A 14,372-nucleotide genomic window follows, 5' to 3' on the forward strand; every position below is an offset into this window, starting at 1 on the left:
AGTTTGTTTAGAGGAAGAGAGTCAGTCCACCACATCTTATTAGATGTTCAGAGTTACTGTCATTTGAGATTTTCCTGCTCTCTTGTTTTTTGCTGACAAGTTGGAATAGGAGCTTTGCCCTACTCACCTAGACGCATACACACACTTCCATAACTACTGATTAACCTGATGGTGTTAGATATTCTGTAAGCCTTCTGAGATCCTTTGACACATGCTTAAACTGTGCCCCGATTGACACGGGTGGATGCTGGGGCTGCAGTCGTGGGATTAAAACTGGCGGCTGAGGTTACATTCCTTTTTCCAGAGATTTTCCCTGGAAAAAAAGCACACCGATGAAATTACAGCAGTGATTACATCTTTTTGCTCGTAGCACTGTGGAATTTATTGTCAGTTTATTCATTCTTGTTCGGCTGATTAAACATAATGTTTGCGTTCTGTCGTGCTTTGTGGCGTGACTGGCAGATCTGATAGTGGCTTCACTTTAACTAGAATTACGTGTAATGACTTGAATATGTGATTTGAAATGTTCAGCTAAGACAAAAACATGCTTGATGTTACCCTGAACCTGTGCTGCACATCTGTACCCGGATGTTCATGGTACCATCCTTCACAGATACTCGTGATGTGTTTAGATAAATCAAGACTGAGTTCAGCAGGGGTATTTATCAAAGACCTTTGAAATGAAACCTTTATGAGCTGATACTGGTTCTTCTCACAATCGGAATATTGGGAGGTTGTGGGTTAATCTTTAATAAGACTCTCTTTGGCATGTAGATAAGTCATGCAATCCAAGCCAGGTGTGTCCTTGCACCCACGCCACAGAGATGGAACAGGGAGGGTATAATATGCATATGGAGCCAGGCTTGTTGACCAGTTTTTATTGTCTCAAATTAACGTGAAGGGGTGAGGCATAAAGTATAAGCAGTGTTTGCATTGTTATGGAAAAAAAGGCCTGATGATAGTGCAATTCCTGTTGAGGCCTGTTACTTGGTGGGCGATCTGTCCTAGTATATCTCTTGACCTCGGTCTTATAGAGACAGACATGTGTAATGCATGACTCCTTCGTATTATGTAATATTTTGACTAGAGGCTCCAATACTAAATGCTATAATCTACTTCAGAGATGATTTAACTATTAGCATCATCCTTTAGGGAAAGATTCAAAAAAGAAATCAATATTCACATTTCCTTGATTCATAGACCTGATTCATTTTATTTTTAAACCGATATGACGGCTGATATTTTTATAGTTGTAAGTATAGGCTGTTCACGACACGACATGTCTTTGCACTTCAAAGAGAACCATAGCATGTCTTGATAGTCACTCATGTCAGAGGCCCTCATGAAAAAGCAAAAGCGTGTTTAGGAATGCAATCATGATATCGTAGTAGTGTGTGTGTGTGTGTGTGTGTGTGTGTGTGTGTGTGTGTGTGTGTGAGAAACTATGTCCTGGCATGTTTCATCAGATTTAACATACCTACTGCTGGACCTCATTTCCCAGAAGGGCACCAAGTTGTGAAAAGTGACTCCTTGAGAAAAACAAGTGATTTTCTATGCGAAACATAAATTCCATGAATTCTGTATGATACAACTACACTTGATTTGCTGTAATAGCTTTTAGTCTAAAGAAATTTGCGCTTAAAATTCTACCGCAATTCACTTTGGCTTATTGAGTCATTCGTACGAGTGTGACTATGAATCCTCCTGCATCAGCTTTATTGTTGGCTTAAGGGTGGTTGTCCTTTTGCCCTTCCCAAGGGGAACTGCTGGTATCTCATAATTAAGGCTGTAACGTTTGGAATGAATGGGTGTGGTAACTCTCTGGACCCCGTGATCGACATGTTCATGGTTGATGGTCGCAGCAACTGAGCGTCTGTTCACCAGCTGTGTGTCATGCCACATGGTCTGCCATTGAATGATCTGTGTGTGGTATTCATGCACACACTGATACATTATGTTAACCTTACCCCATGACTTATATGAGCCGCCCGATGGTGTCATGTCGGGCCCAGTCATAGCTGAGATGTTGTAATGGGATGTTGAAATAAATACTTTAGTGTTTTCCTCAGGGAAAGATTTTCACAATGGGATTCCAAAATGTTTGCTTCATCCCGTGGCTCGTGTTCTGTTAAAAGGTCAGGTTTCAAGTTGGGATGGAGGAAAAAGCAGTTTTGTGATATTTTACACGGTGATACTTTATCAGTATTTTTATACCAGGAATGTGTGAGAAGGCAAAATGTACCGCACCTTATAGCCAACAAACAGTTGTTGCTGTTTGAATAAAATACGCAGAATGATCTAGAAGAGACTTGAGCGAGTAAAATGTCAATACATCGCAGTTCCGTGTATAAACATACAAAAATACTGTGTATATCACTAGTTCCCTGCTAAAGATTATGAAAATTAATTCTAAATGTTCAGATTATCCCAGCTACAGGACTAGCCTGAATTTATAAATTGACGTACGTCACACTTACTTAATGCCAGTTGGCCTATTTTCCTCAATCTGCACTCATGATGACCTGCCTCTTTATCTTTGTGATTCATCCAGCAGAGGATTTTAGCTTTCTCTCTCACTCTGTTAGTTTACGAAGGTTTTTAGCTGCAACATCTGTCGGAGAAAAACTGTTTAACGGGGTCATATGACACGGTTAAAACGAATATTATCGTTTGTTTTAGATATAATGCAATGTGCATACAGGATTTAAGGTTAAAAAAACGCTGTGTGCTATATGATTGGCCAGTTAACCAGTTCATAGTGATTGATCGGCCACCTTCCTTGCGTATATATTTGGGCGGTCTTAGTCAAATCATACCACGAACTGACGTAGATTTGGGCGGTGTGGTTACGCGAGACGTTTCCGGTAGATCTGGGTGCTTTTAGATAGAATGTATCTTATGTTCCGACACTTTAATTTTTGCAATTGTACGTGTCTAATACATGCATGGGCAACTTAAAACTCAAAAGTTTGTCTCTTTGGATAAAAGCGTCTGCTTAATGACTAAATGTAAATGTAAAAGAAAGATATTTGGAAAAATGCAACTGATGTTTCAGGTACATCATAGACGACTAGCATAGTAGGAAAAAGGGTAGTCAAAGGTACCCTAGAACAGTCAGCAGAACAAAGAAATGTATACAGTGTTTCCATTTAAGAATTGTAACTTTTGCTGCAATGCACTCTGTTTTAGGTTTCCGTTAACCAATAAAATTGCAGAGAGTCTGGTCTGGTGTAGTATTTTTATGACTTCTGCTGTGTTTCAAGTGATCCACCTCTGTCCACGCCCTCAGAACTCAGCCTATGCAATACTATCCATTATATGCCCCACTGCAGCTTTTGTTAGCGTGTGGGTGCCCAAAGTTATAAACACAGCTTGATAGAGGCCAGAGATAGAATGAGGGAAGGAGGAGGTGGCTTTGTCAGCTGTGTTCCAGCCTCCATCCGCTCAGCATTGGATAGACACAGCAACTCTTGTGGGAACCCCCTGTCCCACGCTGTGAAGCATAACCTGCCCTTATAAGGCATTGTGGGTATTCTAAGCTCTGGGAGGAGGAGACATGGCCACAACATTGGCAATCCATCTGCGACTGTATATGAAAGCAATGGGAGTTCCAGCTGGCCTTAGGCAGCGGCGTTGTGCTGTAATCCCAGACCGGTCCTGGAAAAAGGAGCACCGGTTGGGGGGTGGGTACAGGACTCCTGGAAGAGTAGGATGTTTGGAGTTCCTGTACAAGTATAGTCTTGTCGCTTGAACTTTACACGATTAACTAGTTTTTGTCAGAGGTGAGAAAATGGGTGCTTTGATGAGGTAATATTTGTCTTTTTTACCCTTCCTAATTCACTTTTTTGTTTGTGCAGACGTGGGCGTGGCTCCACGTGTGTCCACCCACAAATGTGTTGCTCTGCCCACACATGTGTAGCTTGAAAAGGGAAACATCATTGATGTTTTTAAAACGAAGATTTCTTCCCTTACAGCATTGCAGCTCTGTTGCAGGGCATTTGCGTGTACACGGGGATTGTTTCTTTATGAAACCCTTGAGGAAATGCCAGCGTGGGAAAATAGTTAAATTGCGTTTGTGGAAAACAGGCTTGTGCGCATCGTCGCCGAGCACTAAATCCATGAGTTATGGATTAAATAGATATTTTGAGGAATGTTGATGATCAAACTACAATGGCCCCAGTTGAATTCCAATATATGGACACAAAAAGACTCATACATTTCTCAAAATATCTCCTTTTTGTGTTCCACAGAAGAAAGAGTCATAAACAGATTTTAAACCACCTAATACATTTCAGAGCCAAGCACAACATGTTCTCTCGAAATGTGTTAGTTCTGCTCCATGAAAGCAAGCCAGGCAGGCACTAACACAATCTTGTCAAGATGCTGTATGACTCGGAATGCCCCGAGATGAAGGTATGAAAGACAACGTAAGAGATCAAACTCTCTGTTTTTGTCAGTCAGCATAGAACTTCCTGAACTCCACGTTGCCACAGTGACCATGTATAGTTATAACACAACATCCTCTGATTACTACATAATGGTGAGAATGCAGTGGGTTTGCCCTCGCTGTATATCCCTGCTTCTGTCTGTCACTGTACCTAGTAATGTGCTGACTGTTCAAAACCTTGTCTTACATGCGGCCCTTTGTTATCTTCTCCATACCTCTCAAACTCCCTGTGCAGGTCCATTTTTTTGTTCTTTCAACAAAAGTTATTTTTTCCCCTTCCTCCTTTCCCATGATGCTTCGGGCTGTTCTTCCCATATCATGCCTTTCTCACCACTCCCAGTGCTCACGGCCGCAACACGTTAGTAAACAAAGAAGGATTTATTGTCATTGTGTTGTGTTTGCTCTGTAACCACATTCTCAGGGACCGTCTTAAAAGTCATGAACAAAGAGAATAAGTGAAAGAAAAACAGGATTAAAGTGTAGCAACCTTTTTGTATGTTAAAAGGGTTTATTCATTGGCTGCTGTCTGAAGTGCTGAGTTAGGGGTCAGCCTAAACAGAGAGGAAGTATGTCGTAAGCTCAGAACCAAACTGAGTGGGGTTACGAAGTTCAAACATCAGGGTCATTTCTTATTAAAGCAACAGTTCGTCCCAAAATGATTTACTTATCATTATGTCATTCCAAACCGGTATGACTTAGTTTCTTGTATGAAACACAAAAGGAGGATTTTAGGAAAATGTACTGGTTGCATTTCCATTCAGTTGCAGTGAATGGGACCTTTAAGCTTCAGAATAGATGTGAAACCGCCATAAAAGCGTTATAAAACTAGCACATAAGCTATATTGCTATAGTGCTGTATTCCAAGCTGTCTGAAGCCTTATAATAGCTTTCTATTTGGCATGTTAATGATAGGGAGAAGTAAGAGTATTCGTAAACATTCTTTTTATAATCTTGTAAATAAACATATTTTTTAATAAATTGATGCAGTTTACAAACTTTTCTGAATTATTAGTTTAATTTGCAGACTCAAGTACGTTTTTTGTTAAGGCTTGTAGGCAACAGTCCACATTCACTGTAACTGGATAGAAAATGTAATGGAAATCTCACAAAGTCTTGCAGCAAAAAGAAAGTGAAACAAGTTTGGAATGATGGAAGGGTACGTTAATAACAGCTTTCATTTTAAGGGCGAAGTCTACTTTTAACAATGGCCAGTGGTTTTAATTTCACGTTTTAGAGTGTATTGCTTTTGATCTTTGGCCTCTCAGTGTGAATGTGTTCGCAGCACAACCGTTTCAGAAAATAGACCTGTTCTCTTTTGAGAGTATAAATAGGCTTGCGACAGAGTGGGCGGAGAGAAGATGGGAGGGGCAGAGAGAGAAGGAGGAGGAGGAGGGGTGGATTGAGAAATTCAACGACCAAAAATTTTCATGTGTCACCACACAATATTTGAATTTAAATTCCTCTCGCACGCACACTATCATTGAATATTGACGACAGTCCGTTTTCAGATACACTCATGTGGACAGATGAAATTATTGTGGTCAGGGACAAAGAAATTGATAATTGATTTCTTTGTGCACAGGTTAATTGACTTCAGAGAGTCAGAGGGGAACATAAAAAGCAACCCTTTAGCTTGAGCCGAGAAGCATGCGCATTCATTTACATACCGAAAATATTTTTTAATGATCCAAAATAAAGTTTATAAAGAAATTTCGTAACTTTGCTTCACAAATGCATTGCTGTTTTGTATTGAATGTTTTCTAGGTTTCAAGTAGAGATTGAGTACTTTTAAGTTTTGAAGCGGTTATTTAATTTGACCCCTCTGTGGTTGCTAGCATGTTAGAGAGAGGCTACCAAGCTAATCAGAATGGTTTTTAGCATTTATGCTAATATGTTTAAAAAGCTAGCTAATAGGGATGTGCACGGATGTTTGAATATTCGATCCGCAATCATTATTCGAATATTAAAAAGGCTATTTGAATATTCGTATTTTTCATAAGAATAAAAAACTGCTTCACCACAGGGTTAGAATTGTATATTTTGTTTGTGGTCCTTATCTTTGTTCAGTCAGATTGCAAACTAGTTTAAATATTTTAAATTCACACGGCGGCCTGACGGATCGCTGTTAAGCTCGGCTCACGGTCAGCTTGTTGAACAGACTTTCACAAGAGTAAAATAGATATATATATGCTTGTTTTTCTTATCAGAACATGTAAAACAAAATAAACTTGATAACCATATATCACAGACTGTTTTGTATGTTTGGTTTTTGTATTACTTCGCTTCGCGCAGGTTTAAATGCAGTTTTTACGAATGTTTTTATTTCAACGTTGCTAATCTTTTCAACATAAATAAACCTATATACTCGATATATGATTAGTGCGTCATGAATATTTAGTTCTAATTATAAGCTTGATGTGAAATTGAGACTTAAAAAATATATTTACATTTTTTATTACGTCTTTATTAACTTAATTCAAAAATAAGAATATTTGAATATAAATTTTTTTTGTGCTAAAATATTCGAATATTATTGGAATATGCCCAGACCTCTTTGCTAATTGCTTCTGCGTAGAATCTAAATATTTTATTGGTTGCTAACTGCTAACAGTCGAGTACCTTCAGTAGTTTTGTCGCTCACTTGGTTAAGCTATTTGTTTGCAGCTCAAAGGTCATGGATTCAATCCCCAGGGAACACGTAACGATGAGAAAGTGTAGCTTGAATTAATTGTATAACTTCTAAATATAAACTAAACTAAATATAAAACTAAAATACTAATTTTAATGCTATAAGAAAGAAGATATATAATTATGAAAATATTTATTCTTAAGAATAAGTGACCTAAATATAGGAAATCAAGAGATGGGACCCAACAGTGGCCAATATGGTTTGTATTACAGGGGTGAGAGAACACAACAAGCGTGCAGGGAAAAGAGCCAGAGTTTCCATTAGTGCTTTCCCACGGATATCATTTGACTATTCTAAGGAATGGAACCCTTCACATAACAAACAAAACTTCAGAGTGTTTGTTTCTCAGCCAGAAGACCATGTGAGGATGTGTCCCAGCAGTCTCAGATTGACCCGTGGCAGTGGGGTGTCTTTCAGTCCAGAGAGTCTGGCACACGTAGGCCGACTGCTGTAAAGCTTAACTTTACTTAACATCAGGTTCAAGGGGTGATTCACGGGGGGGATGTTGATGACACCATCTCTTAAAGGAACAGGTCACCCAAAAATAACCATTAACCAGCAATCGCTCGCTTTCCAAAATTGCATGCCTTTCAACAAAACAAAAGCATATAGTGATCGGGGCTGCCAGGTTTAAAAAACAACCAAAAAGCATAAAAAAGTACCATAAAGCAAGCTTCTGTTGTATTGCATGTACATTATTTAGAGCTTCTGTTTCATAAAAAAATTGATTTCACAAAAATGGAATTTCAGTAAAACTCTCTTTATCTCTCTCAGGAGTTCTTTATCAACCACAGCAAGGTGGAGCGCTAACACCTTGTATTATTACCACAGATCAAAGATTATGACGGACATAATAAAAGCTACCCGGGAGATCAGGATGATATGGAAACCGTTGTTTGTTTATCCTGTTTCACGGACGACCATTGTAATCCACTGACGGCAGCCGCTCATCATAAATTCATAAATCAAAGTTCACTGTAAGTTTCTAAAGCAAATGCGTAATTGCGACGTAGCTGTTCCTCATCCTGTTACCCCTGCACGCTGGTTCTATAATGTCAATGTTCCCAGATGGAGAGAGTAACTCGCATCGTCTGGAAAATATTACTCAGATTCCAGCAGGCGGGGTCTCTCATTATGTTGGCATATGTGTGTGAGAGAGAGCGAATGAGAGAGAGAGTGAAAGATTGATAGGAAAGACCAAAGGAGGGAGAAATAAATTGTTAGTATTCAGAGATAGAAGAAACTTGTATCTTGCCTAAATTTTATGCGATGTGAAATGCATATAATGGCGAGTCACTTGGAGTCCAGTAAGGGGTTTAGCTCAGTGTACGGAGTACAAAGGACCATAAATAATGTTTATCTGGACACTGTTCATGTCTTGTGTTACGTGATGAAGAGCAGAAAATGGGGTGTGTTTATCAGCTATAAATCACACCTGTTGGCTAGGCTGCACTTTAAAACGATGTTGCAATGAAATCAAGCTGTATGTAACTCATAAAGCCGCCATTACAAATAACCTGTCAGGTATGCTTGGCCTGTTTTTTGACTCGAGCTGAGTCCGTGCACATCAGTCTTGCTTCCCTGACTGATCCCTATCTGAAATCTGCCACAAATCTGCTTCAGCATGCACTAAGGCTGGAGGGGGCAAGAGTAGGTGGGCTAAGAAAATAAGAGCAGAAAAATGCATAATCACTGGTCGCATTTCATTCAACACCTAACATTAGCTATGCACCTTTCTACAGTGCTGTTATCCTGTTTATATGGCTGGTACAGGGGGGCTTTTACCTTAATCCCTATTGCAGAAAAACTGAACGAATGAGCTTAAGGGAGGCAGAGAGGGGGAGTGTGTCATTTTTCAGAAGGACTGACTCCTGCCTCTGTAGGCAGTGAGGGGGTAGAGAGGGGAAAAGGAGGGAGAGACGCAGGGGAGAGAAAAGTTAAAGTTGAAGAAATGGCAGCTGAGGAGCTCCCACACATGGAGTCGAAGAAGTTAAAATAACAAACTCCGAACACTTTCTCTAACAAGGGCTGTTGCGTTGGAAATACAAAAAAATCATATTGTTACAGCAACAAGGACGATGAAGTATCGAGGCCTGGTAAGAACACAGCATGTTTAATACTAAACAAAAACAGCTGGAACATTCTGCAGTGTCAGTGTGCGGCTTATTGACACTGAAATATGTGGTTCTGTGCCAAAGTTTAGAAAAGTCTTATTGTTTGATTTATTTTGTGTTTGGATTTGTCATGTCTTATGTTCTTAAGAAAACAGCATTTGGAATGTATAGTTGGTAGTAGACCAATTTGGATTTTTAAAATGGTCATACATTATGTAATGACCAGGATGTTGGTAAAGTCTGGGACTATTATATCATTTAAAGGGACAGTTAACATTAAAATTCTGTCGTTGTTTACTCACCCTTATATCATTTCAAACCTGCGTGACTCTCTGTTTTTCTATGTAGCACCAAAGAAAATGTTTCGAAGAATGTTGCTAACCATATAACATTGTACCCTATTGACTTCCATTGTATGGATATTGTGTGAGACATTTAAATCTCTTCTTTACTGTTGTGCAGAAGAATGAATCATAGTTTTTTAATGGCGTTAAGGTAATAAAATCAATCTCCATTCTGTTGTTATCAGCCATGTATCCGATTTAGAATCCAATTTATTATTGAGGGAACAATTAAAAGCTAGTGTTTATCATCAGGCCCACAACCAATGGAGATTCTCTTTTATGTTGGACATTTATTATCAGTGTCCGTGTTTACGCCATAGTCTCTGTTCACGGTAATGCAATCTCTGGCCTAGAACCAGCAGACACTGTTGAATTCCTGGCTTGAAGGAGAGCAGGATAGATAATGAAACTGCCGCCTGTCATCAGGCCATCCCACCCCGCTACATTTCTTCCTGTCTGTGTCATCTTCGACCTTCTGCTGATAGCCACAGTGACTTCAAAAGAAGCAAACAAGACTGAGACCTCTGCGAGCATACGTGCATGAGATTTTGGGGGGTTTTCAGGCTTGTCACCTACTCTGTGATGTCACGTTGTGATACTCCACGAACACACCTTACGGTCAGGAGCACGTTATGCGTGTTTGAGTTTCACATCAGCTTTGAAAAACATTTGAAGGTGCGAATAACAGCAAAGGTTTGATGAATGTCTTGCATCAGAGTTCTGGTATCTGTCGAAGAGAGATTGTTGTATGTATGCACAGTTTCACCCGAGATTCCAGTGGATTGCTTTAGGGCCAAACTCCTCACAGGAAGATGCAGATCTCAGGCACAGGAAATTAAGTTTATAAAGTGACATGTTGCTCTTGACGGCTGAGGAGGGATGTGATCTGTTTGGACCACCGAGATAAGGAAGACCGAGACGAAAAGAAAATGCTTAGTGTGCGGAGAAGTAGTCTAGGCAAATAAAAGCTATTTTGAAGATGGTTGAAGATAGTTTTGATTTGTTTAACATTTCATTAGTCAGCAAATAATTCCATTTTGAGTTACTATTTTTAATTGTGCAAAACAGTACAAAAGTGAACTTTTCGTACTATGATGACCAAACAAAACAAAATGTTTTATTCTGTGAGTTTAAGGTCAAGTAAGCAGTTTGTAAGTTGTCATTACGGATGCCCTTCAAACATCCTCTGGACATGAATGCCAGGCATTGTCTGGCAGGCCCGACTGAAGGACAGTTTGTCACTTTCCTAGTCAAACGGCAGTGCTGTGACTGCGTTTTGAGACTTTATCTTGTGGATGCATTAGAACATGTGATTTAACACTTTCACCTGTTTAGGCAGAGCCAGTCACACCTGTCTGTCAACTTTCCCCCGCTGTCTGATACCCACCAGCTGACTTTCCAAACTAACATGGCCCCTTTAACACGGGGGCAGCCAGCGAGTCAGCAGTTTGATGTGAATTGCAACGCCGCCCATGGAATTTCTAACCGTCCGAGTAGCAATTAAAGAAGTGCTGCAGAGTATCTTATTTGAAGATTTATTGAAGATGATGGGTTAATAAAGGATGTTATGAAATGGGAGGTGTTTCGTAATGCCTGTGCCAGAGTCTTTGCTTTGTAGTGTATATGGAGATTGTATATATTGTAGTGTTAATCTTACGTTTGCATGACCTCTTAGAAATATAGTATATGAAAAGTACTTTCTTTGCTCAAGTTGGCATCATAAATTTTGTGAACGTAATCACTTAACCTGAGCTGCAGGGAAATAAGGGCATTATGCAAACAAACTTGACCGTGGTAAAACATCTGAAATAATAAACTGAAATATTTGCCTGCAGAATACATGACAAGCAAAACAGGGGAAAGTGCTTGGCAATTTCTAAAAAGTAAAAAAACTTTGGTAACACTTTGACACTTTGCTATTTGTTTGCTTCCCTGACCATCTGCAGAAATCTTAACGGCAGGCGTCCGACCCTTTTACACTTTGCGTGAAAAAAGGAATAAACAAAACTGAGAAAACCTGCGGCCCGCTTTACACTCGTCATCGCTGGTGTGTGATGTTGTTTAATGCATTATTGCAGTATTATGTTGATTATTTCTTCATTATGTATTCTCAAACGACTTTGATCTTGGGAAAATTGCTATATTAAAAGATATATAAATCTAGCTGTGGCTCTCCACAACGGCTTGTGCCTCCACCCCTTGTTCTTTCCTGCTGAACAGGGGAGAACTGAAGAGAGAGGTATCGAGTGAGCCAGATGACTTCGGGATGGAAATTGTTGGTAACCTTAATAGCATAAAATCATAAGCAAACAAGTTTCTTTTCCACCATTCTCCCCATTCTTGCTGTGAACGGGGGTGCTTCATAACTTTGCTCTTTATCTAGGAATGTGGCCTCATTAAACATGGAAAAATGCTTGATACATTTTCTTCTTGCGAGTCATTCATCCTTCAGCACTGTTCAGGGTCTAAAACATGAGTGAATGTGTTTATTTGATCAGAGAAATCATTTGTGTACGGTATATGAACCACACAAATGAAGATTTTCACCAAAATGATTCTGATTTCTCAGTGTTATAACAAAGTTTTAGTTCACATTATTGTTTTTTAAAAAACACTATTTAGAAAAGAACTGCATTACTTGAACACTACTGAAAAGTGAAGTTTCAGCAAAACGTCTTTAGGTTAATAAATATCCAGCACTTTCCTCCATTTAAATCAGGACCTGTTAGCTATTTTTGATTCAGAAAGACTTGCACTGTGTTAGAGAAATTAAACACTTGAGACTGTTTCATTCTCATTTTTGTAAAAAAATCAATCTTCGTAATTGTAGCTTAGCTTTGGTGTCTGTTCATCTGTTTTTCTGACGACCGCTAATGTCTTTTTGCAATCTGAGAAGTGCTGACTGAGGCGCTCGACTCGGCAGATCCTCCTGACACAGATTTTTCGTTACAATTAATAGGTGGGATGTTGGAAGGGCAAGCAGAAAGTAATTATGGTTGAATTCCTCTCGATTCTTTCGGCCTGTACAAGCAAAGACCTCTCTCCTTCATTCTAATGGGTTGCCTGTGGACCTGTCTTGGAGACTTGCTGTGTTTTTTTTTCTTAAAGCAGGATTTGGAAAATGTGAGCACATGGCAAAGGCGTGCAGTTTTTTGCTTCATAGACCAGCATGTATGGGGAAGGGGACCAGGGTGGGTCCATAAAACCCACAGAAGAACAATGCTGTAACCGAGCCTGTTTGTGGAGAAAGTTAAGAACGAGAAGGGTTTCCTTTTCGGTCACAACATATTTATTATTTCAAATGTCTACGTTTCAATGGCTTTTGACCAATATATGCATTGTACATCTAGGTGACGTGCAGATAATGTTTGCCAACAACCACACAGATATGAGTCACAGTACACATCATATTTAATTTGTCATGGACAATAACTAGGCTCTGTGAGATATTAATCATTTCAGTGTTGTTTATCTGGATGTCGGTCATCCACCTGACAAAACATTGCGTGTATTTGAGACCATGTTCGTGAGTTTTAGTTTTGATTGCTTCTTCTGTCATAGTTTACACATAATGTGTGTGTGTAAGTGAACCTCAGATTATGTAAGTCAGCAGTCATTGTGGTTGCAAAAAACATCACACGCAATTTACGGGCATGACAGAACATCATAATATATGTGTAAATGCACAGGTATGCAAACAATGAAAAACAAATATGTCTTATGTAAGTCTAGTCTCATATTTTGTGGTCCCAATGAAAATGATCTTTCAAAGCATTGGACAAGCTCTCTGGTTGAGTTAGGCAGCCAAATATGTCATGGTCTATCTGTACTGTCGGTTCAGTTTTGAACATGCCTTGATCATCAGTGTTTACTCTCAGTTCTGTGTTATTGCTGTTAAATATGAAATATGACTGTGTGCACTGCACGCTATTTTTATTTGCTTTTAATTAATTTCATTTCAATTCAATTTTATTAAGCGCTTTTTACAATGTTGCATTGTTTCAAAGCAGCTTAACAGAAATAAAAATAAAAACACAGAAAGAGGTAGAAAACAATATGGTATTTTTGAAAAAGTAAGACCATTAAATGTTAATGGAATTTAGAGAAGACTTTAGCTAACCTAATATCAGTAGTCTTCCGGTGACCAAGTCAAAACATCACGATCCAAAACTCCAATGATGAATAAATAGAGAAAAACATTGAGAGAAACCAGACTCAGCCAGGAGGGCCAGTTCTCCTCTGACACATTACAGCTGCACTCACTAACTTTGGTTAAAAGTTACTTGTCATCTGCTGTCATAAAGAGAGAGATACGAAGTATTGTGTAAACTGTTTAGAAAGTAACAATCAGTACTGTTTTTTACTTATTAATGAAGTCAAATATGTGACACTGCTCATGAATGACACAAACATTTGAATGGTGGATTCATTTGGTTGAAACCATACAAATACAATGCATTTAAAACTTGTTCAGGTCTGATTAGTAAAAAACGGATTCCTTGTGATTTGGGGGGTTGTGTTCACATTACATAAAACTATTTGGAGAACAAGTGCTCCAAGTTGTCTTTGAAGCTCTGTTGTAGTGGTCAGCAGGCTGACGGTCCTGTAGTGATGTCACATCCTGGCACTACACTTGCTCCCTCTCGCCCGTTGTGTTTTCTTGCTGGCTCCTGTCTCCCGCCATAGTCCACCCTCTTTCGGTACTGTTGTATGGCATCAGCCGTGTCCCTGTTTAGGTTTGCCGTACATCACTTTAATTAAAGTGATTGCTCAGGTGT

At 39.3% G+C, this 14,372-nt stretch overlaps 1 protein-coding gene across 3 annotated transcripts in view; it reads left to right on the forward strand.

Annotated features, from left to right (window-relative positions):
- myo1cb (myosin Ic, paralog b) overlaps positions 1-14,372 on the forward strand; it is a 34,414-nt gene that overhangs the window by 5,339 nt on the left and 14,703 nt on the right. The window contains exon 1 of one of the 3 annotated variants that reach the window (XM_079482122.1): positions 9,003-9,232. The exons of the other annotated variants lie outside the window; for them this stretch is intronic. Coding sequence (XP_079338248.1) covers positions 9,215-9,232 — 18 coding nt within the window. The 5' untranslated portion in view covers positions 9,003-9,214. Of the gene's footprint in view, positions 1-9,002; positions 9,233-14,372 lie in introns of those variants that run through there. 3 annotated transcript variants of the gene reach the window in all.

Source organism: Barbatula barbatula (genome assembly GCF_947034865.1).
Source record: "Barbatula barbatula genome assembly, chromosome: 19".
Lineage (NCBI taxonomy): Eukaryota > Metazoa > Chordata > Actinopteri > Cypriniformes > Nemacheilidae > Barbatula > Barbatula barbatula.